We start from the raw sequence: 27,375 nt of genomic DNA on the forward strand, positions 1-27,375 counted from the left end.
GGAATACTGTGTGCAATTCTGGTCCTCACACCTACAAAAAGGGTGTTGGAGGGCCTGAAAATGTGCAGGAAAAGGCAATGGAAATGATCCATGGCCTTTCTTGCTGCCTTGAATAAAAGGCCTTGAACTGAAGTGCGACGGGTTCGGCTAAGCCAGCTCCCTGACCACGGCTCGGGGCAGCAATGTGAGTCTGCCACAGAAGGCAGCAGAGGGCTGAGGTACGTTAAAGAGCCATCGTTTGATTCTGCCATAGATGTTTACAGCCAGGATGCGGGGTCAACCTTGATTAGGGCGGCTTGCATACATGTGCTAGTGACAGGGTTCGGGTGGGAGGGGAGAAAGACAAACTGCGCTTGCTGAAGGGAATGAAATGCAGAAAAACATACACCCCAAGAAGATTCCCTTACCGGGCTCCGTTCACACAAGGCTGGTCAACAGCACTGACATCCCCACGGTGGGTTTGGACTGTGCTGAAAGCAAAGCTCCCGCTTGTCCTGACTCAGACCACTGGAAATGGTGCTGAATCGAAGTATGAACTGGACTTCGGCCGTTTCCCGTTGATCTCCGTCTTTGAAATGTCTTTGTTCCAGAAAGCCCACCTGTGTCCTGGGAGGTTAAAGCCTCCCCCTGCAGGTTTCTGGACCTCGATTAGCACCTGTCTGTTCTTTTGCATATGGACTGATTTGTTTTCCAGCGTGGAGTGTAGCGGGGCAAGTGTCTGAGTGTGGATGCGAGGAACGGAGGGTCCGACTGTTCCCAGGACCCTGTTCATAAGAATGGAAGCCCTGCCAGGGCAGGCCAGCCTTCTGCCCCCACAGCAGCCACCCTGCTGTCTATGGAAAACTCGCACACAAGATGTGAGCGCAAAAGCACCTTCCCAGCCATATTCCCCAGCAGCTGCTGTGCAGGGTCACTCTCTCTCTGACCTGGAGTAGCATCTGGCCGACAGGACCCTTAGCCACTGGCAGACTGCTTCTTCCCAAAGTTGCCCAAGTCATCCAAACGGATGGCCGTCGCTCTATCTCCTGGAAGCGGATTCTGTGCTATGCCCGGCAACGGAAGCATCACAAGCGGTAGACCCCACAAGGCAACTGATTCTGGGGTCTTTATTGCCCCTGCCGCACCACTGCACCCAGATTTGAGCCGGTCTTCCTTTCTGCTCTTTTGCCCGGGAGTCTAACATGTCCCCCTACCCTCATCATCAAATATTCTTTATAAGATTTTCAAAGTACTTGGAACAATACATTGCAAACCGTGTAACTCCACATGAAACAGCGACCCTGCCCTGGGAATGGGTGAGCGCCAGGGTTGTTCGCCCTGTCTGGATGAGTCAGACATCCGAGTATCCACTCTCGCGGATCACCGCAGATGCGAGAGAGCTAGGTGAACATCTCTCCAGCGTTGCGTACTTAAAGCAGCCACCTCAGTCTTGGGGGGCGGGGGGCAATTTTTGTCTGCAGCTTCGTAATCAAAGCCAAGCCCTTTCCTCGCTTCGTTTCTTTTGTCCCCGCTCCCCACCCCCACCAAGTCCCAAAGCATCTGCTCCTTTCCTAGCAGGCACCAAAGCACCCAGCCCCCTCAACCTCCAGGACTTCCGTCTCCAGACCCACTGTGAGCCCCTTCCTCCACCGTTTATCACCGCCATCCAAGCCACACCGTTTCCAGAGGCTGCTGCCCCCGAAGCCCCCGCCCCGAGCCGTCCCCCTGCTCTCTGGAGCCCCCTGAACGGGTCGCTGCTCTCCCACCTCTAGGAGGAGAGTTGCAGCTGCAGTCCTGGCAAAGCATAAAGTTTATTTGACTTCACAGGAAAAAAAGAAGAAAGAAAGAAAGAAAAGAAAGTGACGTAAAAAATTCTTAAAGAGCTCTTTGGCAGTAGATTATCTGGGAATCGGACCATGTGAGTGGGGTATACAAAACACCTCCTCCGATACACGGTGGTCCATAAACCTCAGAAGCCAATGTGGGGGTTTCGGTGAGACCGACGCGGATGAGTGGGGGATAGCAGCAGTGCCCGGCACAACTGGAGTACCAGGTACTTGTTTAAATTTTTATTTTTTAATACGATCTCTCGATTGTCCCCAGTGATGTTGAGCAGAGGGATGCTGGCGAGGTTTTTCCCTTGCCTCTTGAAACCTCGATGACCAAATCTGAGACCGTAACTGTAACACGCACGTCTGTATGTATTTTGCAATCTCTACACAAGATGCTTTCAACGTCTCCGTCAGTCCCACCAGCCCCCAGAACGCTGCCACAACTCCTCGGAAAGAAAGGATGTCTCGAATTGCTTTGAATGTTGGGCTTTGAATGGATCAGAATGTCCTTCTCCTTCTATGCTTTTTTCTGTAAATGCTTCTCTTGTCAAACCTCCGTGATTAGGGGCAGTGTGTCTCCAATTTTCAATGAGAGAATGCAGCAATTTAGAGCTTGCATTGGGAGTCAGAATCTCCCAAAAAGAAATGCACTTTTATAAAAGAGCAGATGAAAGTGTATGTTTGTGTGTGTGTGTCCCTTTTATTTTGTCCACAGCTAGCCCAAGAAACTAGTTGTCACATTACCATGTATTTTCAGAGTGACTCTCTCACCTGAACAGGGAAGACTTGGAATGGCTTCCTCCCAAATAATTGTTGCTGGGAGCTTCCAAATTTTAAGAAATTTCTATCAAACCTGGGACTCTTTTTACTATTGGCTAGAGAAACGGGGCTTCATATAAATATGTTTATAAGTTAGCATAAAAAAATGTGGGGGCTGACCCAGTAGGTCCGATGTTTCTGATGACTGATGTTGTTTTTAGTTTTTCTTTGTATTAGGCTTATTTCGAATAAAATTTATTCAAAAACAAAACAAATTTTAAGAAATGGCACTCACTGGAACTGGATAGAGATTTCAAAGTGGCGCCATGTTATGAAATGGAAAATGACACATGTGCTTTGGACTTAGGGAAGTAAGAAAGATTTCAGAAGTTGTGTGTGTGTGGAGCAAAAGAAAAGTTTCCATATTATTCTGATTGCACACATAAGGAACTAAGTCAAAAAGGCCCCCCCACCCCCCGCCGGTTAATGGAACTTTTAAAAACCTTAATTGGGAGAGGATACAGGGAAAGGTAAGGTTTGCTGCAGGTTGCTATAATCTACACTCAGGACAGAGAGTAATTAAAGAAGCATGATGTCCCACGATGTTCATTTTGCGTTGTTTTAGGGCTTTAGAAACCTGTGGGTTAATTTAAAAGCAATTTCCTGACAGGTACCCTCAGCGGATGCTCCATCTCAGCAGTGCCGCTACATACCAAACGCTCGCTCTTTCTTCAGGTATCAGCTGAAAAGCTGCAATCCCAGAGTGTAAATGGGGACTCCGATTTATTGTGCTTAGGAAGGTGGGTAGTCCAAAGTAAAGAATATTCTTTTCTGGGCCAGAACGTTTTTGTGTCAGAAAAGCCTCCGTACTCTTTGACTAAGTATTTAGCGTCACTGCTAAAAGACTGTAGGAAGCGTGTATGTTCTTTACCAATCTTTTCCAGCCTGGTCCAAGACAACTGGAAGGCACTGCTTGGGGAAGGTGTCATCTAACGTGGGCTTCCATTTAATGTAGCAAGGCTAGAAAAGCATGGGCTGATCCCGCTAAATAACGATCATTTTGCTCTTTTCTACTTGTTTCCGCAAACATCCCCTTTCAAGAGCAGCTTGGAACATCCCGGGGGCTTGCCGAGAGGGGGCCTCGGCCCTTGCCAAGAGTCATTCTCCATCAAATATGGGGCATGGTTGGAACACAAGAAAAGGTTTTAAGAGGTCTTTCCCACTGGGAGTGTCCCCTGATTAGTCATGGAAGCTGCCCGTGGCGGACGGTCATGCGGATGACAGTAATAGTTATCGCTGTTGCATCAAAAGCAACTCCTGCAGACAACAAGAGGTCTGTGTTGTTTGGACCACTGGTTCTGTGCCTTGTTTCCTAAGGCAGCTCAAAATGGATGGAACAAATGCTCAGGGTAAGCATGTGATTCTGAGCCTTGCAGGAACTTGGGTAGGAACGGACCTACGATCTGCAGAGGCAACGGACGGCTGGTCGTTCAGGGAAAGCCGTGCAGAAGCCAGGAGAGAGAAAGGAGTAGGAGATCCTTGGAGGGAGTTTCCACAGGATGGAGGGATTTGGAGTGTGAGTGAACCCCGTCTGTTGCAGTTAGCGGTGGCATTGGTGGATCCGAACCCATTGCTCGCAGTCCTGTCTTAGACTGAATCCTCCTCTCCTCTATGGGAGGTTCCAGAATTCTCTAGCAGAGGCCCTGCTCCACATGCAGAAATTCCCTGTTCAAAACCCAGCATTTATGAAGTACCAGGTCACATTGCAGATGTCTGGAAAGCCCCGTCTCTGCCTAAAACCCCTCCAAGAGAAGCTGCCAGCCTGAGTAGACCACACGGGCTTCTATAGACCAAGTGGCCTGACCTGGTCCAGGACAGTTTGCTCTTTTATGCTTCTGTGCTCTGCTCAACAGAAACCTCAGCAACTGAACCACCTACCAAAAGGACCTCTGTCTTGTCCGGATTGGGCCTCAATTTATTGGCCCTCATCCAGCCCATCAGCTCAGCCAGGCACCGGTTAAGGACAGCCACTGCCTCACCTAGACTAGATGTAAAAGAGAGGTAGAACTGGGCGTCATCAAGCGTACGGATGACCTCTCCCAGCGGTTTCATGCAGATATTAAAAAGCATGGAGGATAAAATGGAACCCTGTGGGATTCCATGGCAACTTTGCACAGAGGGGAGAATCCCCCCAGCACCACTTCTGCAACTGGCCAGACAGGTAGAGTGGAGCCACCACAAAGCAGTGCCACCAACTCCCAACCCAGCCAGCCTGTCCAGAAGGACACCATGGTCGATGGTATCGAAAGCTGCCGAGAGGCCCAGAGTTAGAACCATCTGGGGCCGAGCCCATTTTCAGAGAATCCTTAAACGCAGCCATTGGGTTTCTAAACTGGAGATAGGCTTGAGAACGGTGGGCATGTGCTGGCACAGGCCTCCCCTACTCTGGTGCCCTAAAAACCCGTCTTTGACCACCAGGGGGCAGAGAGAACGGCTACCCCATTCAGCGAGTGCCTTTTGAAGACCCAAGCCGCCTCCGTCCACGGCAGCAAAGTTTCCTTTTGCAAATAAATCACCTCAAGTAATCCCCCCCTTGCGCCTGCATGAGCCACACGGCTCAGGAACAGCCAGTCTGTCCAGAGAGGCTTCCTCGCTCCTTCCACAGCTCGGAGGGGGTGCAGAAAGCAGGCTGGTTGCAAGGGTTAAGCCCTTCCTGCAGAAGAGCTGCTCTGGCGCCTCAGCTCACTTTCCAGGTTGAACGGCGTTTATGAGCACTGAAGCTGCTGCTCACAGCTGCGGAGGAAGGAGAGCCAACCGGGCCCCCGTGTTTGTGTAAGAATGACCTTTGCAAGGGCTTGGAACAAAAATAGAGTCGGACACGGTTTAACCCCAGGTCTGTCGGCTGAACGATGACACAGAACCAGGCAGGATGCGTGGCATTGGGTCCCGCCGGTGGGAGCGGTCACCAAGGAAATTAGTGGAAGCCCTGTAACCAAGCACCACCGTGCCGTTGCCGGCCGCTCGGCCGAGCTCCTTGTATAAAAGAGGACACTGCAGCCCCCCGGAGACCCAAAGGGCCCTGCCGTTCGCCTCCCGGCCTGCTGTCTGATCTTGCTCACCAGGCGAGTGCTCCATCTGTCTTCATGACCACGGCCTTAGCAGCCTTTCCCCAAATGAGGTACCAACCAGATGTGCCAGAGCCAGATGTGGGGATGGGGGCAGCGTGACGGACACACCGGGAATGTGTCCGCTCCTCAGCCCTGCCTCCCGCTTGTGGGGAAAGCACAACCGTGACAGGAGCACGGTTGGTGAAGGGCTTTCCATGAGCAACCTGGGCACTGCTGGGGTTTCTCGAAGGTTTCTCAGGAATCCTTCCGTGGGTGCACGTGGCTTGCTTTGATATTTCACTCGGCTTTGGCATCCTAATATTTCGCAACACTATTTCATCATTTAAACCATCATTCTTTAACTTACTCATCTGTGCACAGACCAAAGAAACAATTTCAGGGGAAAAGCCCAACGTTCGATAATTATTAATCATTAACACATCTGGGGATGCAGGGCAATCCCGAACGGTTAGTGCCTGCTGCCCCAAGATGACGGATGAACCCTTTCCATTTCCCAGGGGCCGCGTCCTCCTTGGCTTCTCTCTCTTTTGCAGGCATGGGAAGAACCATTCCACTGGTCCGGATTCTGGCAAAGAAAATTCTAAACATTGTTCTTTTTATCCTCCTGCATGGAGAGCTGGGGAAACCTGTCTGACATGTGGTTTTTCCTCCTTCCGTGCAGCGCGGCAGCGGGTGCCAAGGGATCAGCATCCTCCGCTTGGCGCCTGGTCCTGGAAGGCTGCGCCTGCATGTGAGACTCTGGTTTGCGGGTGTAGCTAACACCGTCTCTTCCGTTTTGAAAAAAGTGCTTTAAGCAGGCAGCCTTCATCTCTGGTGGGAATCCCATAAAGGGCTGTGTAGCTCAGTGGTTGTAGCAGGGCCAGGGAAATTTGGGATCTCCTCCCTGCAGAGCCTTGAAATTGGCTGCGTGACTCTGGGCCAGTTCCCAGCTCTCAGCCTCACAGGGTTCTTGTGAGGACCACACGGAGAAGAAGGGCTCTGTGCTCGCCTCAGGCTCCTTGCAGGATGTGAGCGTACTAAATAAGCAAGCCCTGAGCGGCTTGCGGCACTGAGACGGACGAAGTTGCTGATAAAGATGATGAGGAAAAAGGCGGTCCGGCATGGGCCAGTGTCAGAAAAGCAGCACGATGTGAGTCTACGTACACCGGAGGACCTCAGCCGCGGGAGGTGGGAGGTCACGAGGTGCTCTGTCCCGGCACACCTCTGCTGCTGTCTCACGGCCTGCTCAGAGGAGCAAAGTCCACCTGGCTGCCTCGCCTTGTGCACTCCGGTCACTGCGCAGTGTTCCCGCCTCAGGTGTGGAAAGAGGCCCTGGGCCAGGCCAGCCTCCCGTTGTGGCTACAGCCAGGTAATGAGGGCTCTCGAGATGCCCAGGTGCACAACACCGAGGGCCCGTGAGATGCAGTAGCCTGAGTGCGGGACTAGGGCCCCGGGGAGCCGGGTTCAAGTGCCTGGTCAGCCACAGGCGCTGACTCTCAGCAGAGATGGGGGGGCTCACGTCAGCCACCCGGAGCCCTTTGTGGGAGAAGAGACAGGATGGGATGCACAGGTAGGAAAAAGGCATGCAGGAAAGGAAGAGAAAGGAAACCAGAGGCAGTCCGCTGCCGCTCCCCTGCATTTATTTCCCCGGGATCGGCAAAGATGATCCAGCGCTGGCTTGATGATTAGCCAGAGCCTGACAATCGCTACATGCCCGCCAGCCCGCCGAGCAGATCTTGCCTGGAGAAAGCTGCCGGCGGGGGCCTTGCTGCACCTAAACGACCGAGTGCTCCAGCACCCCGGGGACTCACAGGTACCATGTCTTTTGCCCCCTCCTTCCCCATGCAAACAGCCCCCTGTAGTTGGCAGAGGCTGATTCTCCATCCCTGAAACTGACTGTAGTCCTGTGAGTGATGAGACAGGTGTTTCCCCCCTCACAACACTCCTGCAAGTACGCAAGGGTGTGAGAAGAAGGGCAGGTGCAAAGTTGCTCCAATTCCAAAGATCCAGCTCAAGACAATCATCTGGCTTCTTTTAGCCTGGAGGGCTGAAACCAATTTTGGAGAATTTGACCCTTCCAGGGCAACAAAGGTGGAGCCAAACAGGGCCTTCCGGTTGCAGCTTTAATCTCTTGCCGGCTGCAAAGCTCCTCAGGGTCAGTGAGGGGGAAAGGAGGTGGGGCTCGGGAGCAGAGACCCAACGGGGACCCAGGACAGGCTGGATTCAGCCTCAAGTTCCTCACCTCTGCCCCACAGCGTTGCTTAGCATTTGTACAGAGTGAGAAGTGTGTTTGCTTTTTGGAAAGCGAGCCCTTCTCGAAAGATTAGTCTTCCCGTAAGGGCTGGTCACCGGCCCTGAGCTGCCAACCTTAGGCCTTCCAGGAGTAATTCGAGGCAACAAGATTAGATTCTGTAAGTCCGTAACAACTGCATCTTCCAGCATGTTTATGATAACAGCGTGGAAATATGAACGTGTTTCATTTCATTTCATTTTCAAAAAAGAGCAAGCTACCGGGTCTCATGAGCACAGGCCAAAGCTTAAAACAGGAACGGCTGCCTCTTCTGCCGAATCAAAGCTCTTGCTGAAACACCTTTTAGGTGGGACTGAATTCTATCTCAGAGGACCTGTTGAAGCAGTGGGTCTAATGAAAAGCAGAGGAGGCGGGGTGCGGGACAAAGGGGGAACCCCTGCGGCTTTAGGAGAGGAATTTCAGCCTTTTGGAACAGGCAACATCAAGTAACAGAGCACAAGGAGGACTTCTCCGTGGTGACACCCATGCCTTGGAAAGCTCTTTCACCTGTGGTCGGAGAAGTGGGATTCCTGGCGAGGTTTAGCTACCTCTTAGAGGTGCCTTTTAAAGGGACGCAGGTGGCACAGTGGTTTAAACCACTGTGCTGCTGGGCTGGTTGACTGAACGGTCGCCGGTTTGAATCTGCACAACGGGGCGAGTTCCCGCTGGGCGTTCCGTGCACTTCGGTGTTTAGTCATGCCGGCCACATGGCGACAGAGACTGTCTGCGGACAAACGCTGGCTCACTTGGCCAGGAAACGGAGATGAGCGCCACCCCCGAGAGTCAGGCATGACTGGACTTCACGTCAAGGGGAAACCTTTACCTTTTTAAAGATGCCTTTATTTTTCCGGGTTTTTTCCTTCGGGAATGTTTGCCATGCATTTTATATTGTTATTTTGTATTTTATATATTTCTTACGGAAACTTTTCAGAGATGTTACGATTTCAGCCGGTACATCCGCAGCTCAAGCAAGGAACTAAAATAGCTCCCCGTGCAACCCAACAGAGCTGTAGTGAGCCTGCTGACAGTAATAACAACCGGAATGTGTTTTTCCTCCACTATCTAGAAGTTAAGTGGCACATTCCCAGAGAGCCCTGCGGCGCCCCAGAACCGAGCGGTCAACGCGAGGAGACCCACAGGGAAAGCTGCGGCAAGGAGGCGGGGGCGTGGTGGGGGCCATTCACAGATGGACAGAAGCCCGGCCTTTTGACCGACGGGATGGAGATGACAGCCCCCAGTTGTGAGACCCAGCCCCTCACATCCCCGCAAGAGGCCCCCAACTGCAGAGACGTGGGCGACTGTGTGAATGGGCTGCTGCTCGGGAACACCAAGCCGACGCTGAAGCTGGCAGAGGGCGGAAATAAAGCCCAGGCCAGCCAGGGGGACAAAGGGGCAACGGCAGCTCCCATCTCCAATGGATTCTCGGGGGCTCCGAGCCAGAGCCCCTGCGGCATGCTGGGAGGCAGCGAGGGGCCCTCCACCGCTCTCCCGGCCGGAGTGACGGCCACCACGGGCACCTTGCTTGGGCAAGAGGCGCAGCAGCAGAGGGCACTGGGGGAAAGGGAGACCTGGAGCAAGAAGATGGACTTTCTCCTTTCCGTCATTGGCTACGCAGTGGACCTGGGCAACGTCTGGCGCTTCCCCTACATATGCTACCAAAACGGCGGAGGTGAGTAGTGCCTGGAATGTGGGGCAGACCACCAAATAGTGGAGGGAAAGGGGTGTGTGACTGGGGCCCCAGCAGGCTGGAGGTCCCCGCTGGCCACGGAGAAGCCCTCCTTCAGGCACAGCGGAGGTCCTGGGAAGTGTTCTGCCCCATTCTGTGGTCCCTCGAGGTCTGCAGAGGAAGCTGGTAGGAAAACCAAGTCAGGAAGCAAGCAGGACCTTGGTGAGTGCCCAGGGGGTCTTGCCGGGTGGCGTTCTCTCCTGCTTGAGCCACAGGAAGATGTTGTCTCAGCAGGAGCTGATGAGGCCAGCAGAGTGGTCAGCTCTGTCCTGGCGGAATGGAGCAGATGCTCAAGGGCCATGGCCCGTTCTAGCTGGACACTTCCGTCCACCTAGGGAAATGGATCCTGGCCTGGGGACTCAAAGGGCGATATCAGGGCTCCAACTGAGGCTCCAAGGAGGTAGCTTGCACTGCTCCTCATCAGACTCCGAAGGCCCAAGAGCCGGAGTGAGGACGTGTCTCTGCTGCAGCAAAGCCCTTTACAAACACGCATAATCATGTCGGGCTCGGGGGGCCCGCCCTCCCATGCCGAAAGTCGCACCTTGCATCTGTCTCACCTGCCCTCGCTGTCCTTCCTCTTGACTCAGGGGCTTTCCTCATCCCATACACCATCATGGCGATCTTTGGCGGCATCCCCCTCTTCTACATGGAGCTGGCGCTGGGGCAGTATCACCGGAACGGATGCATCTCAATATGGAGGAAAATCTGTCCCATATTCAAAGGTACCAGAGCATAAATCATTTTCCTCCAGGCTTTTGGTGCATTCCAGGTCTCAGTTGAGGCAGCAGGAGATGCGTGTACAAGAAATCACAAGTTGCAAAGCCTGTTCTATGTCATGTCCGCACCAGACGGCGACCTTTGCTCTCCTTGTGTGAAACGCCATGTGTATTTGCATGTGTCTCTTCCCAAATGCGCACACGGAACCTCTGTGTTGCTGAAATGTATGTTTTCTTCTCCCATTCATTATATTAATGAATTTGGGTGCTTTCTTCAAAGCACGTGTGCTGCCAGATTCCATTTTTGTGGTTCCGTGAATCACACTGCAGCTTCCAAAATGTGTGGACTTGAGCACAGATTTGTGTCTTGCTGAACCCTCCTCGAACTTTCCGAGCTGGCAACTCCCTATGCTTTTGGCAGGTTTCTCCCCAGACACACTCTTGAATCTTGCTCTGTGAAATGGATAAACTCCATCTCTGGACTCAGTTCCTGATATTTGCATGCACAGCATTAAAAGACTGTGCTGCCCAGATCCTTCTTTTCTTGCCGCCTTGTGCCGGAGAGCCCTCCGTACAATCGCCGGGTCCGAGGGCCAGCACTTCTACCTGCCTCACACTCTTGCTCACGTTCTCCCACCTGTCCAGGGATCGGCTACGCCATCTGCATCATTGCGTTTTACATTGCCTCCTATTACAATACCATCATGGCGTGGGCTTTGTTCTACCTCATCTCCTCCTTCACGGATGAGCTTCCCTGGACCAGCTGCAGAAACGACTGGAACACCAACAACTGCACGGACTATTTCTCCAGCCAGAATGTCACCTGGACCAGCAATTCTACCTCCCCAGCCGAAGAATTTTATACGTAAGTGCATGTAAGTGGAGAGACAGCCCTGCCAGAAAAGACAGGGTGGAGAAGCAGACGAAGAGGAGGAGTCAGGGGTCCTGAATACGTCCTGCTCTCTCTGCATGCCTTTTTGAGTTGCTGTCGGCCTCAAGGCAGCACCATCACAGGGCGGCTTTTCAGACTCAGGCTCAGGGGGACCTCCCCCCCGCTTGCATCAGCCTCATACCCCCTTGAGTAGGATCAGGCGCACTTGCTCCTGAATCACTGCGGCGGTGCTGGAAGTTTGCAAGCATGGGACACGTACCCCCACAGCGCCTTGGGAGCTTGCCGCTCAAGCCAGCCACAACGTCCCTCTCCTTTCTGTTTCAGTCGCCACGTTCTTCAACTGCACAGAGCCAAGGGGCTGGAAGACCTGGGCGGGATCAGCTGGCAGCTCACACTCTGCCTTCTGCTTATCTTCACCGTCGTGTACTTCAGCATCTGGAAGGGGGTCAAAACATCTGGAAAGGTGAAGGGCAAGGCCTAACTGGGCCAGGAAGTGTGCCTGGTGGTCCGAACACATGGTGAAAGTTGCCTTGTTCTTCAAACAGAGGGTGGTTGTGATTGTGTTCCTCCAAACAGGGATGGCTTCCGAGGGCAGGCATGTCAAGTTGCCAGCCGCACCTTCTCCTTGGAGCAGTCTGAGGCTGCCGGTCCCAGGATCTGGGCCGACGCTCAGCAACAATCCCAGCTTTCCGAGGTGGCAGCTCTGGCCATGTGCCTCCTGAGAAGGGGGTCATGGCGGCCAGCTATGCGCCTGGGAGTCCACATCAGTGGGCGCACAACAGGTGTGGAGAAGGGCTGCTCAAACCCAGTGGTGCTGGAGCCATCTCCTGGCTTTCTGGAGCAGCCAGAACAGGTCCAGGCACCTCCCCGAGGCCAGATCGGTGGGCAGCTAGCACGGGAGCTTGGGGATTCTGCCCCTGCAGGGCATGCTGGACCGAGGCTGCCTCCCGGGACAGGGCAAAGGTGTGGGCACCGCCATCTTTATCCTCCACAGCTGGAGTTTTCTTCCACTGAATTATCAGCCAGCGCCATGTGGATGTCTCCTCTGCACAGGTCGTGTGGGTGACCGCCACGTTCCCTTACATCATCCTCTTCATCCTCTTAATACGGGGTGCCACCTTGCCTGGAGCTTGGAGAGGCGTCCTGTACTACCTGAAGCCCGACTGGCAGAAACTGCTCTCCACTGAGGTAAAGAGAAGAGAGCAGGAGGCGGTGGGGAAGATGGGCTTTCTCAGAGCCCCAGGTCCAAAGAATACAAACTGCTTGAGGGGTCGCAGGAGCTAGACGCTCCAACCCTCCACCCAGGAGCGAAACTCCATTGCAGAAAAGCTTGGAGAAGGGGGCACTTTCCCATGGTAGGCAGGCGCTGAAGGCCATGGGGTGAGGATAGAATTGCAAAATTGCCAGCAAATTTTCGCATAAAACTCTTATTGCCAGGAGCAGAGTCTTAACCTCTTAAAGCTCTTTCAACCTCTTAGAAGGACGGAGAAACTGCCCAAAATCCCTCAATGGCCAGTGGAGCAAACCCAGGAGGCCAGAGTTTCATCGCCCTGGCTCTGGCAGCTCTTTCTGAGCTTTTCCAAATACTCCTCTGCAGATGCTGCAGTTCAGCAGCGGCAAAATCCTGTCCAACTGAGCCTTACCTGGCAGAAAAAAACTAGTGCTGTGTCCGTGCATCGTTTTTTCCTGCATCGTTATGGAAGGCCCCAGACTGGGGGCGGGGGGGGGGATGCAGGTCTGGGGCAAGAAGAGAGCCCTCCGCCCTTTAAGTAATAAATACGGCAAATGCTGAGATTATGGGTTCTAATATTTGCCAGCCAGCAGCTGATAGGGAAGGGTTCGGGGAAGAGGAAATGAAGACACACCGTTCTCTGATAAAGCCGCGTCTCCAATAAGGCCGTGGCCTCCCTAAAAAGTAATAACGGGTGCTGGCATTGTACTGCCCGCGTCTGAAGTGAGCCGAGGGCAGATTGTCATCTCTCCAAGGCCGTCTGTCTCGCTGGGAAGCTGCTGGTGCTCCTGTAAAGGGGAGGGTGCAGAAATTTGGGCCGTGCTAGGCTCCTAGACTTGCGGGGGCAGTGGATGGGGAAAGCGTTAGCTTGGCCTTGGGGAAAGAGGCAACTGAAGGGACTGGCCAGGAACGAGATTGGGGCGTGGATCCAGGATGCGGCAGCAACTAAAGGATTCGGAAGGGATTGCACAGGCCTGTGCAGCTTTGGCGCACGTCTTGTCTTAGTGAGTTGTGCCGGCCGGGGTGGCCCGGGGCGGTGTCCCTCGCCTTCTGACCCAGCGCCTCTCCAGCAATGCAGTCTGTTTCGGCGGGCATTCCTTGCAGACTCTTGACAAGGATGCGTGAGGGGGGAAGGTGAGAGGGTTTGCCCTGCACAGCCCAGCATGGTCATGAGTGGATACTTCCTGTCTCTGAGTCGTCCTCTTTCCCTGAGCCACCTCTCTCTGTTCATTTTGGCAGGTGTGGGTGGACGCAGCTGCCCAGATCTTTTTCTCTCTCGGTCCAGGATTTGGGGTCCTCCTGGCCTTTGCAAGCTACAACAAGTTTCACAACAACTGCTACCAGTAAGCGTGATGGCGAAAGCTAATCCCCAGGAGCATAAGACCCTCGGTCTGGGGAGACACAAGGGACTCTGGGTTGGATGGACCCAGACCCAGAACAGGGGAGTCCCCCAAGCTCCTGCGTGCACGAAAGGGCGACCCAGATGTCTGTGGGCTTGCTGAAGGAAGCCTACAAGGAAAGGTTTAGATGTCTGACACGATTCGGCTTAGTGAAAATGGGGCATCAAAGGAGGGATGACGGAGGGGAACAAGATTCTGACTGGTGCGGAGAGGGAAGCTTTTCTTCCATTCACGATACGAGAGCCCAGCCGAGCCATCCCAAGAAGCTGGTGGGGGATTCAGGCGAGATAAAAGGGCTTTTCCACTCAGGCCTGGGTCATGTGCTTCCACGAGATGTGGAGGTGACCCCCACACCCATGTGGAGGGCTTTAAAAGGGGACCAGACGAACTAAAGCTATCAACGGCTCCTAGTCCTGCTGACCAGCGCAGACGCTACCTCCAGTATTGGAGACAGTGTGCCTGGGTCCACCACTTGCTAGGGAACATGGGTGAGATGGTGCTGCTGCACTCCTGCCCTGCAGATGGGCTTCCTGCAGGGAGCCGGTTAGCCACTGTTTCAAGAGAAGGGCAGTGCAGAAGGGGCCTTTGCTCAGATGCCACTTGGTTCTTCTCATGTTTTGACCGGAAACGCAGCAGCAGCAGCGTCCACCCGGCGGTTGCATCCATTCAGCCCGCAGCCTCCCATCCTGGCCTGCAATCCCATTCAGCTTCTCTCGGTGCTTTCTTTCTCCAGGCAGGACAGCCATCCCAGCTGGAGGGAGAGGGGGCTCGGCGCAGGCACCTACTCCCAGCAGAGCTCAATTCTCAGAAGGCCCTTCTGGTTTTCTTCGCAGGGATGCTCTGGTCACCAGCACCGTGAACTGTGCGACGAGCTTCATGTCCGGATTTGTCATCTTCACCGTGCTGGGATACATGGCTGAGATGAGGAATGAGGAAGTGTCGGAGGTCGCCAAGGATACAGGTACCCCTCTGTTTTCTACCTCCCGAGACATCGCCTGTGCCTTTTCACGAAGTCAGCACTTTAGTCACCACTGTACCTTGGTAGGCAGGAGAGTCTGCACAAGAAGGGCCAGATCCAGCTAACGCAGGCCCCCAGCATGGCGCTTGGAAGGGGAGGTTCCTTCTTTGGCCTGAGACCCTTGGAGGGCCGTGACAACGCCGGCCATCAGGGTCAGGAGAAGACAACACTGGGCTGGTTGGATTCCTGGTCTGCTGGATTCATGAAGGAGGCAGCTTCCTGTGTGAACATGCTTTCAGAAGACGATGGAGCGGGGTCCCCTTGGCTAAGCCCAAGGGCCAAGTCCTCAGACGCCCACCAGAATGCTGGCCAAGTGGAGGGGAAGAAAGCTGAAGACCACCTCTCTCAAGCAGGTTCCCCAGAAGGTTCCTCCTGCATCTACCTACCAATGAAGTGCTCCAAGCTGCCCTTTGGGGGATTCTTGGCCTGGCACATTTAGCTTTGGGTCCTCCTCACTGGAATGCCACACCCAGGAGCTGCCCTCAGACAGAATCCAGCCCTTGGGAGAAGGTTGGCAGTTGACTATGTTGCAGGCAATGCTACCCACGGAGGCAGCCAGCCACCCGCACCCTGCCAGGGCCTGACGGGACGGTTGGACGGCCTGCCTCCGGAGTAGCCCATCAGGTCAGCCTGCCCACCCATCAGCCTATCTTCACACGATGCTTCTGTTGACGTAAGCCATCACTCCTGGCTGCAACAGCCCATGCCTTGGTTACACAAAGGCTGGGTCACCGGAAGGTGGCCTTTGGAAGGCTTCCACTGGTCCCGAAATGTGTCAGCCTGGACTTTTAAGTATAGCCAGTTTATAGTTTGTCAGATTTATTCTATTTTGGTGAGGTAACTCTGCCCTGGGAATTTGTTCAAGAGTGGGTGGGGTCTACATGCCTAAAATGAAAATTAAAAATACATAAAAATTTGGTGAGTCCGTGGCTCTGTTGCAATGGCTCTTAGGAGGAGCTTCCGGTTTGTTTCCTAGCACAGTTCAAAGTGCTCGTTATTGCTGGATCAGGACCAGGTTCTTTAGCGGATTTTCCACGTCAACCTGTCTGCCCGCTCAGGCCTTTGAAGTGTTTTATTTTCCAGGTATTTTAACAATTGATTTTGACTGTCATATATATTTTGTGAAATTTTAAATCGATGTTTTAAGCTGCTGTGCTGTCCGTATTTTTGTATTGTAGTCTAATGTACACTGCCCAGAGAACATGGCTTTGAACATGGCTTTGAACATGGCTCTGGACCCAGTCACTGTGCATCTTGTAGCACACACATCTTTCTGGGGACATGGGACACAAGGATGACTCCTTTAAATGTCAGACTGAAAGCTGGAGTGGGGACACAGCCCCACTGCCACCGGGCCACCCCCCCACTGCTGGGGAGCGACAGACGCACTCTGGATGGAGCAAGTGCGGATTCCTGTGCTCAGGTGACGGGCAGCCATCTTGACTCCGTTCTCTGCTCCGCCAACAGGACCCAGCCTCCTCTTCATCACCTACGCGGAGGCCATCGCGAACATGCCTGCCTCCACCTTCTTCGCCATCATCTTCTTCCTGATGCTGATCACTCTCGGACTGGACAGCACGGTGAGCAGGGGGCATCCGCGGGCGCAAAGGCAGCATCTTTGCAGACTCATCCCGGGGGGGGGGTCCTTCCCCACGTCCGCTTGGGTGGAGAACCTTCAACAGTATTTTCTTCTATTTCTTTTATTTATCGGATCTTTTAAAACTGCCCGTTAGCATCACGCTTTCTCCCTGCGTTTGGGGAGGTGGAAGGCATGATCTCAGAGCAACCCTTGATGGTGAGGGGATCTAGGCCAAGTATAGCCTGCCTGAACTGGCAGGCTTTGGCCTTCTTCCCTAACATGCCATTAGTGCTCAAGCCATGGACTACAACATCATTTTCACCTCCCTGCAAACCCGCTGGGCAGCTTCTGCAGCCCAGCATCTTCAAGCCATGTCTGACCACGACTCCCGTTCTCCTCAGCCATCCAGGGAACTGCAGTCAAACACACCTGGGGGCACCAGCACCCAGGTAGAGGGCAGGTTTCCTAACCGCTTCATCTTTCCTAACTCCTCAATGTGCATCTTCCAGTTTGCGGGCCTCGAGGGGGTGATCACCGCGGTCCTGGACGAATTCCCACACATCTGGAGCAAACGGCGGGAGCAGTTCGTACTCTGCTTCATCGTGACCTGCTTCATGGGCGCGCTGTCCACGCTGACCTTTGTGAGTAGCTCTCCATTCGGGACCAGTCGAGCGATCCCACAGTTTGAGGATGCGCGAGCGTGGGCGGCTCCCTGGCTCTGCCGTTCGTTCTGTCGGTGCAAATGGCACCGTGCTGGACAATCAGCACTGCGGGCGATGCGTAAGAAGGGAATCCGGCTCAAGTCCCATTTACGTGACGGGCAATGAGCATTTTGCCAGAGATCCGCCGGCCCAGTTTGAGTCCGTGGAACAAGAGAGGGGAGCTGCAACTGGGTGGCATATCAATGTTTTTAAAAGATGAATAAATGCCCAGGCTTGTGCTCACGCGAAGCACAAGCGCGAACGCTGCAGGCAGCTGCCCTGACTCTAGCGACTCCCCTACAGGACTCCTAACCTCAGCATCTCCCAGCCTACGTGTCTGGAAGGTCCCGGGTTGGGGAACAGCTGCCACTCAAGGTGTGCTTGGGCACGTTCCCTGCGTTGGTGTGCAATCCAATGTTTGTGCCGTCCTTTGGAGTAATCTCCTTGTTTTCCTCACGCCTGCTCTGGTCTGCGGGCAGCCTCCGTGTGCTGCGGAACCAAGCTAAGAACGCCACGTGTCCAAGGCCCCAGGAGGGAAAGCAGCTGCGAGGGTGGGCGTGGGCAGTGGGTTGTGGCCTTGGGGTTGGGGCTGAACATCTGGATTTCCATCCCTGGCATCTGCAGGACCCCTGCTGGAAGCTCTGAATTTCTGCCCCTCAGTGCTGATAATTCTAGGCCAGAGAGACAGGTGATCTAAGCCCTCAGGCCGTTTCTTCTGCTCCTAAGAGAGGGAATCAGACGATCGTTTCATAAATCAGCTACAACTGTTCCGCGTGCCATTATCACACTGGTAAAAATCATCCTATGGAGGACGGCTTGCAGTAGACGGCTGCGCCTAGGACTGCTGCAGCCCGTTAACAGCCTTCTCATGAGTCTGGGCTGCAACTGTTTTCAAATACAAGGCGCTGTTCTCAAAGCAGTCAGAGGCACCACGGCCATTGCTAAGTGACGACAGCGTTCTGGGAATTGGTGGGGATGTTGAGACCTGCCTAGTGCTGAGTAACAGAGGAGGTCAATCCTGCTTCCAAGAAGGGCTTGGTGTGTTTGCTGTTGCTCCTTGTATGTGTTGTTGCACTGCCAACAGACTGGATCAGGCGCCAGGCCGGACTGGAGATAAATAACTGATATCTAGCATAGACTGGCGTCTCCTTGGACTGGCAGCTCCGTTTTCTTTTTCTTTTTTGCATCAAGTTTTATCAAGCGATTCCTCCTTGCTCCAGAAAGCTTCCTGTGTACTAGGAGACCCCGGCTCCCGGCAACACCCTTCCCTTTGAGCAGGCTTAGGTCCGGCAGGAGAAAGAGTCGAGAAGCAGGGTTCTGCCTTTAACCTTTCAGTCACTGGGGGACGCACCTTTGAGGTGCTCTCCAGGGGGGAAATATAGAGGCACAGGTTCCATCCACCTCAAGAGACGCATCTTCCATTTTCTGTGTGATGAATGCCTAGCAGGGAGCCAAAGAAGCGGGCCGTTCACCCCCTTGAGGACCGCTCTGGCAGTGCCGGGACGGAATGGAGCACCAGCGCATTTCCAGCTCTTGCTCTCTCTCGGTCTCTCGCACATATCCTAAAGGGTTACCCGGCTGCGGTCGACTTCCCTTCTGGGAACTGGAAGCAAGCCTGGTGTTTCCCATGCCCTCTTTTCCCCCCAGGGCGGCGCATACGTGGTGAAGCTGTTTGAAGAATACGCCACAGGGCCGGCTGTGATAGCTGTGGTCTTCCTGGAAGCCATTGCGGTGGCTTGGTTCTACGGTGAGCTTAATCGCATTTCGGCGAGTCTCCCAAAAGCATCCTTGCAACAGACGCAGGTGTCCCACAAAGTGCAGCATGGGCGGGGGGGGGGAACAGTCTTCCCATGGGTTTAATTACCTCCTAAGGGAGGCTTTGGTCTGTCTTGAAATCTGCCCCAAAGATCTAGCACAAGATCTTGCATCCAGACGACACGCCGGCTTCCATAAGGTTGCAGCTGATTCCGTGGGAATAGCTGGGAGTACAAGGCAGTGTGGGGTGGTCAGGAAAAGCGCCTTGCCTCTCAAAAGCAGCCCTTGGGGCACAAGGGACTTTCCTAAATCCTCGTCTTTGGGCCATTTTCCATGGCTCTTCCCCTCCATTTTCTCACCTCACGTCTCTCCTTGCAATGGCCCTGCTATCTCCCCGGTCCCAAAGTCAGGCAAAACTGAGGAATATCCAAAATCACATGGTGTAAAGGGCAGAGAAAGTCCCATGATGCAAAGAGAATAATGTTTTATTTCTTGGCGCGGCCCTTGGCTTCTGTTTTGTAATCTTTGTCTTGCATAAACATAGCTCCTCTCTTATCTGCTTCTCTCGTAACAACTGAAGAATCTACACACAATTTCTGGAGGGTCTGCCTTTCTTTCCTGCTTACATTAAAACCCGGGCAGGAACTGATGCTTGTTTTTCCCAGTTCCTGATCTTTCGAAGGCTTGTATAGCCAGATCTTCAGGTCCAAGAGGCAGAAACATGGACAAAGTTCTAAAATCAACAGTGGAATCTGTTTATTTTGACACAGGGCCTCCAAAATAGTGCGCAGACACCGTTTCCTCAGGACTCTGCACAAATGCATGATTGGCCAACTTTTAGGTCGCTGCAGAACAGATGTCCAGATGTGTTGGACTCCATCCTCAATAGACCACATGGGTTTGGACTGCATTCATTGAGTGCCGTGTTGCCCAAACCCAATCTACACTCAAGTGCAGAGAGTAGGTTGCTCTTGAACCGAGGCTGATTGGCGTAGATGCAGGTTATCGTGTTGTCTGAACCCAGCTATGCTAACAAGACATGGTTTGTTCATGACAAGAGAACTCATGGTTTGTTACTAGCCTGTGAACTGTGGTTTGTTCACCATGGTTTGTTGTGTTATCTGAGCCTTCAACAGCCTCACCAACCCTTGAATGTGGGTTATTGTATTATCTGAACCCAGTTGATGTACTGGACTACAATTCCAATAGCTATTGCTGGATGATGGATTTATGTGAACATTTTAGGTTTACAGAAAACTCTTTGGTAAGGAAGAACGGCTTGCCAGTGCTCTGGAATTCAGAATCCAAAGTGTTCCTCTGCGTCCTTTTGAGCCACTCAATCTAAGGTGTAGCAGCGTGAGACTAACTTGGGTACTATCCCTGGTAATTCTGCAGGCATCACCCAGTTTTGCAGTGACCTGAAAGAGATGCTTGGATTCAGCCCCGGATGGTTTTGGAGAATCTGCTGGGTTGCCATCAGCCCCATCTTCCTCTTGGTGAGTCTGTCCGAACATAGGAATAAAGGACACTGCCTCCCCGTCCGACAGAGTCTCTAACTGGCAAACCAGCCACGTGCCTTTTCTTGAGAGGCATCTTATGGCAAAATATTATGAGATGGTGATATTTTCTTATAGCTTAAAGTGCCCAGGTTGCATTATTTTTCGGGGGTGCCTTCAACCCCCTGCCAACAGACTTTATCCGAGATTTTTCCATCCCAAAAACAAAGTATTAAAAATCAACCAAATCAGCACACCACCAGTGGCGCAACAGCCTCTGGTACTGCATGCCACGTGGTAGCATTCACGTGACCCAAAATGTAGCATTCTGACTCTACACTGACACCCAGAACACAGTTTTGGCCCTTGTGTGCTTTTCTCAAGGTTTTCGGGGATGCTACTCCGTCAGCTTGTATCTTCTAAAAATAACACGGAAAGCACAGATCCTACCATTATTCTAACAGAAAATACTCTTTAAAAATGTGCCAATGCTTCCAAACAAGTGGTAAATGAAAACAAATAAAAATAAATATAAAAAAATAAAAAGCTACTGTCGTGACCTGGTTTGCATGTAACATCAACCCAAAGTTATGTGTGAACCCTGCACTATGGTTTAAGCATGGGTTAGCCCAACAACAAACCACAGGTTCTCTTCCTGGGTTATTTGCGGTTAACAACTTAAACTACAATACAGGATTCACATGTCACAACAAACCATGATTCAATGGAAACCCATATTCTGGGTTGATGTGAACCAGGCCACTGTTCTTGCAATATCCATGACTATCAGCAGTTAGCATATGTTGTCGTTGTTGTTTTTTTAACAACACTGCGATTATCACTATGACTTGATGCAAGGAACTTGCATAGCCATTTCCACACAACCAGGAACAGGGGTGGGGGTTGTGGGAAGCCTGTGTTCCCTAAACAAAGACCCCTGCTTCCTCCCCACACCTCAGAACAATGCATGGCAAGCCGCTTTTGAATATGAGAAAAAGCTCAAAAGGAGATGGCAACATCTGGGGTTGGGGAGGCAAAGGGAGGAGGGTGGAGATCCAAGAGCAAAAGGCGTAAGTGGCATTCCCAGCCCCTTGAATGCATCTGAAACTGCTCTTTGGATCCTGCAGCTATTGACACAGGATAAAATCCAACACAAGTTCAAGACTAACTTAAATTCAAGCTCAAGTAGGACTTGCTGCTGTTGTGGTAACTTGGACGAAAGCCTTCCAAAATGGTCCCGTTCTTGACGGCCCTGCTCAGCTCCCTGTAACGTCAAAGGCCGTGGACGCATCTTATCCATAGTGGTTCATTCACTCTTCAATTTAAAATCAAATAAAAGGAAGCCAGTCGAAAAGCAGTTACTGACTGATGCCTTCCAAAGTTTAAAAAAATAGGCCGCATCCTTTGCAGATGGAAGGGGAGGGGTAAGGCAGAAACTAGACACTGTTCTTGCGGCAGTCTGTCGAAGCCGTTCCTAGCACTATTAAACAAAGGCTCAGTGCCCCGTTCCCAAATTAGCTCACTGTGTTCTTAGTGCAGTTAACACTACGCATCAGGCCAGAACGGAGAGGCGTGAGGGTTATTGATGGCAAAAGCTGTCCTCACGTCAGGCTGGCTTGGTGGTTCGAAAACAACCCTGCTGGAATGATTAATGCACGTTTAACAAATTTCCATTTTATAACCAGAAGAGGAAAAGGTATACATAAATGTGTAACCACATCAATCTTGCTTATACACACAGAAACACACACTAGCCTTTATGACGGGAAAACACGCATCGAAAGGGACGATGCGTCCAGGTTCTGTGGTTGCTTGGTAGAAGTGGAGAGTCCGGTGTAAAAATGGCCAACCGGCCACTGTATCTCCGGTGGACTCCCTGATGGCCCCAGGATGCCCGTTCAACAGTGTGGGGGCCTACAGCCCCCGCTTACAGCCCAGGTTCCACTAGTTGCTTGTTCTCTCTGCCAAGAAGTGATTTGAAATCGTCACTTGTAGAGAGCAAGACCTGAAAGTGGGAAGGACCAGGGTGCCGGAAGTGTGGTGTTGGGGTTAAGAGGGCTGCCCTGGGGCTCAGGAGTTCGGGGCTCCAGTTCCCACTTGTTCATGGAGCCAACTGGGTGACGCTGGGCCAGTCGCCTGAGTCTCAGTCTAATCTACCTCAGAGATGTGAGGAAGAATGAAGGGGATTCTTGTAACCCACCTTGGGTTCCTTGCAAGGGAAGAACGGTGGGACAGAAAGGTAACGCGGTAATAGTCGTGGAGTCATGCTGCCTATTTGCGGCAAAGAGCTCCAACAGCAGATTACAAAAGATAATTAAAGGCATAATCTGGGCATGATTAGTCAGAAAGACTGTCCCGCAGTTTCTTTCAAGCCCAGGTGAGTTAGTATGTCCCTAGGATCGGCTCCCCATGAAGAAGGGTTTGGATGTGGGGAAAGAAGATTCTGTATGGCTTCAACGACATCAAGGCTCAGCACGGTCGGGCACATGCTGGGAAGCTCAGCTGGCCCCCCACTGGCAAGAGCCCCCCAGACTCGCTCCTCCTCTCCAGCAATGCAGCCTGCCTGTTCCCCTGCTTCTCGCTCTGATCCAGGAGAGGGTAATGGCGAGGAGGAGGAGGAGGAGGGAAAGATGCTGCATCCGCCTTGCTCGGGCGGTGAGGAGCGAGAGCAGCTGGTGCCACGGGGGGGAATAAGGTCGCCCTCTCATGCGCCCGAGCGCCCTCCAAAAGCAGGAGCCAGCGCTCCGGATGGGCCAGTACGATGCCTCTCTGTCCTCCCTCAACCTGAAGGGGAGCCACATTCCCACCGCCGCTCCTCTTTCAACCCCTGCTCCAAATCCCACTGGAACTCGATGTGCCAGCCCGTCACATGCTGGGCTGAGAGGCTGCTGCTCTTACACCTTTGGCACTGCTCCCAAAGAAAGCTTCTGCCCAGCTTCTTGGAGGCCCAAATTTGCTACCTTGTGCAGAGACTTCTGCTCCCCATTAATAACTATTTTGGCCGCTCTCCAGTTCATCATTTGCAGCTTTATGTCCAGCCCTCCAGAGTTGCGCCTCTTCAACTACACGTATCCATACTGGACCATGGTTTTGGGCTACTGCATCGGGACGTCGTCCTTCATCTGCATTCCTTTGTACATGGTCTATCGGCTGGCCAGCACGCCGGGAACACTCAAAGAGGTACACCCACAGACCACGTTCAGGAAAATGGTGGGGGGGGGGGGGCTAAAGGGACTCTGCTTTTCTCTCGCGTGGTCATCAAACATGTGAACGGGTTGTTATAACACGGGGCATCCTGGGATGGGTTCATTCTTCTCCTTGAAGGGATGGTCTTCATAGCCATGCCCTGAAGGCAATTTGGAAAAATGTAGCCTGCAGGAGACTCACAAGCGAGACAGGGGGGCAACAGCACCCCCCCGCCCATGCTCCCCAGCAAGTGGTGTGCAGGGAAAGACTGCCCCTGACAGTGGAGTTACCACCCGGGACCCTTTGCTTCCATGCATTTGTCCATTTGCCTTTTAAAGCTGTCCTACTGGCCATTTCCCATCTTGTTGGAGGGAATTCCTTACATTACAAAGTCCTTCATGTTCTCCGACCTGAACTTCTCGCTCTTTAGCTTCGTGTGAGGACCCCATGGGGTTCTTAAAGCATGAAGGAGGGAAGAAAATGTTTTCCTCTCTACTTTTTCCGAACCAGGCATACTCCTGGAAAGCTCTGGCATCTTTCTCCTCACTCGCCTTTTTCTAAGCCACAGATGTTCAGATGTTAGATTTTTTCCTCTGAGGAAAAAAGGTGCTCTAGCCCCTGGATCGTTCTGGTTGCCCCTTTCCTCACTTTTTCCAATTTGAGTTTTCATCCACAAGGAGCGGGTCCTTTATAAAGGAAACGGGTTTTAATGGCTCATTCAAGGCTGGCCCTTGACAAAATACTTTGCACTGTAATGGGGGACAGTATATTCAGGAAATCAACTCTCTCTCGAAACAAGCTTATTTCCCACCTTGTGTGGCTTGCCAACCCAGCCAGGGCGGCTTATAGCTGTAATTAACTACTGTGCTTGCATGCGTAGGCTTCCTGGAAATCTTCGGGGTCTAATTTCGACAGCAGCCCTTAAAGCCACACAGCCATATGTGTGAAGCTTCTCAGAGCAGTCATAGTTCCCAGAACCCTGTGCTACCCTTTATAATAAAAACATAATGCACAAGTAGGTTAAAAGGCCTGCAACGTATGGATGAAAAGGACAAGATGATTATCCTGCATAAATTAGCCCCTCTGTGGAGTTTCTTCTGGACTACCAAGAGATTCAAGCGATGGCCCTTTCAGAGTCGAACTGCCCCCAGTGACGTTCCCCTTTGGTAAAGCCAAGGACTCAGCAAGCTCTTCTGCTGGTTGCCTCTGAGTGGCATCCGGCGTTGTTCGGCATTCAGTGGGAAATTCTGGAATGAGCTTTTGGATGTCCTCCTTCCAATGCCACGATCCTGTCTCAAACAGATGGCAGGCTGGTCACTGATGCGCATTCTCTCTCTCTCTCCCTGCAGCGTATTCTGAAAAGCATAACTCCAGAAACAGCCACAGAGATTCCCATCGGCGGCATCCGCATGAATGCTGCTTAAGAGGCCCTGCTTAGTTTGGTGGATGGGGGAGAGGCAGGGCTTCCTTGCCTCTCACATCGCTTTAAGCTCTTTCCCAAAGAACGGATTTCCACCGAGAAGCATATGTGTGACGGAGGCGCGAGTCTGGTGACGAAACGGTTTAGGCCTCCACGCGTTTCCAAGAGAAAGACTGGCTGCGCTCCTTGGCACATCAGACTCTTTTCAGTTCGCATTACTGCACTGGTTCTGTTTCGGAAATGAGAAGATATACGAGTGTGAATGAGTACCCCTGACTCCATATCCATGATCAGGGGGCTGTCTGAATGCATGCGTAGTTAACTCAAGCCTCTGTCAGACAACTGTCGAAAGTTAGAATTATATTTAGCATCCCTCTGTCTGTGCCAGCACGCCCCTTAATTCTCTCAGTGTGACCTTGTAACAGGCCTTCCTGCTGTATTTGTTTCCATGGATCCATTTTCAAATAAGCTGAAGAAATACCGGAACGGTTCATTCCATGCTGCAAGCCACATCTTATCCAATTAGTACTGAGTTTCACTGCTTGAATGGGCAGCCCAAATCCTGGAAGAGGGATACTACTGAAAAACTCTGTGAGTGAGCCGTGGCTTGAAATTGCTAGGAAGGACACTGAGTGTCGGGGCACACAGAAAACAAGATCTTTGCACCCCAGAACACAGGTAGATCAGAGGAAGCGGAAAGGCAGAGCCCTCTAGCAAGTCATGTACATGCACCTTTATTTTGGGGAGGGGGTGGGTTTAATGGGAGCTGCAGGCATGCTTACATGCTTCCTCTCCGGGGCTGGAACGGTGTGGTCCAGACGCTGCTGACCACCTACAGCAGTCCTAGCGGCGGCCTTGAACTCAGCTGACTGGTGAAACGGCCGTGGTGTGAATCCTTTCACCGTCAGCCAGGCTGGGCGTGGCGAGGGGTCCGTTCACGAGCTCCTGCCTCCCTCTCGGCAGCAGGATATCCTGTCCCCTTGTCATAAAGGGGCAGTATTCAAGGGAGTCAGCGCGGTCAGTGTATGAGAGCAGCTCAGCCTGGAATTAGTCCTCCGGCGGAAGACCAGGCTTCTTTCGCTTAGGTATCAGAAAGCCTGTGGCACTTCCTTCCACTGTTCCGAAAGGGCAACGGCAGAACATGCGAGCCCTTCTCCTTCGGCACCATCGAAAGAGCGACCCCCCACATCTCTTGCTCAATTGGCGAAGTGCCTGGAGATGGAATAAGCACCACCTTGGCAGAACGGTGCCACCTCCCTGTTTCCGGCAGGTGTGTGTTCGCGGGGTCTCTCTTGAACCTGGTATACACTACAGTCCAGGGTGTAACAGGATGGAAGTAAGGGGTCGGGTCCTCCTCTTCCCGAGCTTCTTTTTATGAGCACTAAACTCCAAACCTACAAGCTGGTGACGCCATGCGGGGGGGGGGGGGGTGCTGCTGCAGGAAGACAAGTTGTATAACTACCCGTCCTGTTGGGCTTTGCTAACCTTAACACACATTCTGCTGAGAGGAGAATTTATTAGGCCCTAGGACAGCTGTTGCTTGTTCTAAACTTGTCTCTCAGTGGCACTGCATGTCGAAGACAACAGTATTAATTTCTGCCACGTGAGCATAACCCACTGAGGATTTCAGCTGCGTGGGGCACGTTAAAAATATTGGGACTTGAGAGAGAGGTTCATTTGGGAACCGCTACCCTTCCTCTGCGAACTGGGACTGTTCTTTTTTTTTTTTCTATGGAGAAATTAAAACTGGAGTTTTATTTTACAAAACGAAAGTATTCCTCTATCTTGTATATAAGGCGCCTATATTAATTTATGTTGCTGCTTCGGTTACTGAATGTCCCAAGCTGGAGTGTAAGTCATAAGTATGTGCCTTGCATTGTAAACTGTGGTTGTAAGCGATTTAATATCACAATAAAATGGCCGTTGTCCTCCCCTGTCTAGTGGGGAAATGATTTATTAAAATTAACTGAGGCTCAGCCAGAGGACATCTGAAGTAGGCCTTTAGTTGACTTGGAATTCTCCACGTAGATGCGCAGCATCCGCCAGGCATGGGGGGTCATTTCGGCCACAGAGTCTAAGCACTTGCAGAAATCCAGATGTAATCCAGTGACCTTCCAGTCCCTGCTGGGTCTGACCACTGACCGCGAGGACGTTTCTCTTGAAATTCAGTGGAAAGATGCCTCACTGCTGGTGAAGCTCATGATTCCACGTCCCACAGTCTTCTGAGACGGAGAACACAAACCCCTCTTCTCTTTAACAGCACTTGAGGCATCTGAGAAGCGCTATTA

General features: G+C 52.4%; 1 protein-coding gene across 1 annotated transcript; it reads left to right on the top strand.

Moving 5' to 3' along the window:
* Positions 1 to 1,880: 1,880 nt before the first annotated feature.
* Positions 1,881 to 27,021, top strand: SLC6A4 (solute carrier family 6 member 4). The gene is made up of 14 exons (XM_044430278.1): positions 1,881 to 2,032; positions 9,034 to 9,636; positions 10,281 to 10,415; positions 11,055 to 11,274; positions 11,626 to 11,764; positions 12,355 to 12,489; positions 13,772 to 13,875; positions 14,766 to 14,893; positions 16,418 to 16,530; positions 17,039 to 17,170; positions 18,878 to 18,977; positions 20,381 to 20,481; positions 23,494 to 23,661; positions 25,017 to 27,021. The coding sequence occupies exons 2-14, from the start codon at positions 9,186 to 9,188 to the stop codon at positions 25,089 to 25,091; spliced, it is 2,001 nt and encodes a 666-aa protein (XP_044286213.1). The 5' UTR covers positions 1,881 to 2,032; positions 9,034 to 9,185; the 3' UTR covers positions 25,092 to 27,021.
* The last annotated feature ends 354 nt before the right edge of the window (positions 27,022 to 27,375 follow it).

This window comes from Varanus komodoensis, unplaced genomic scaffold (genome assembly GCF_004798865.1).
Source record: "Varanus komodoensis strain SLA01 unplaced genomic scaffold, ASM479886v1 scaffold20_1, whole genome shotgun sequence".
NCBI lineage: Eukaryota > Metazoa > Chordata > Lepidosauria > Squamata > Varanidae > Varanus > Varanus komodoensis.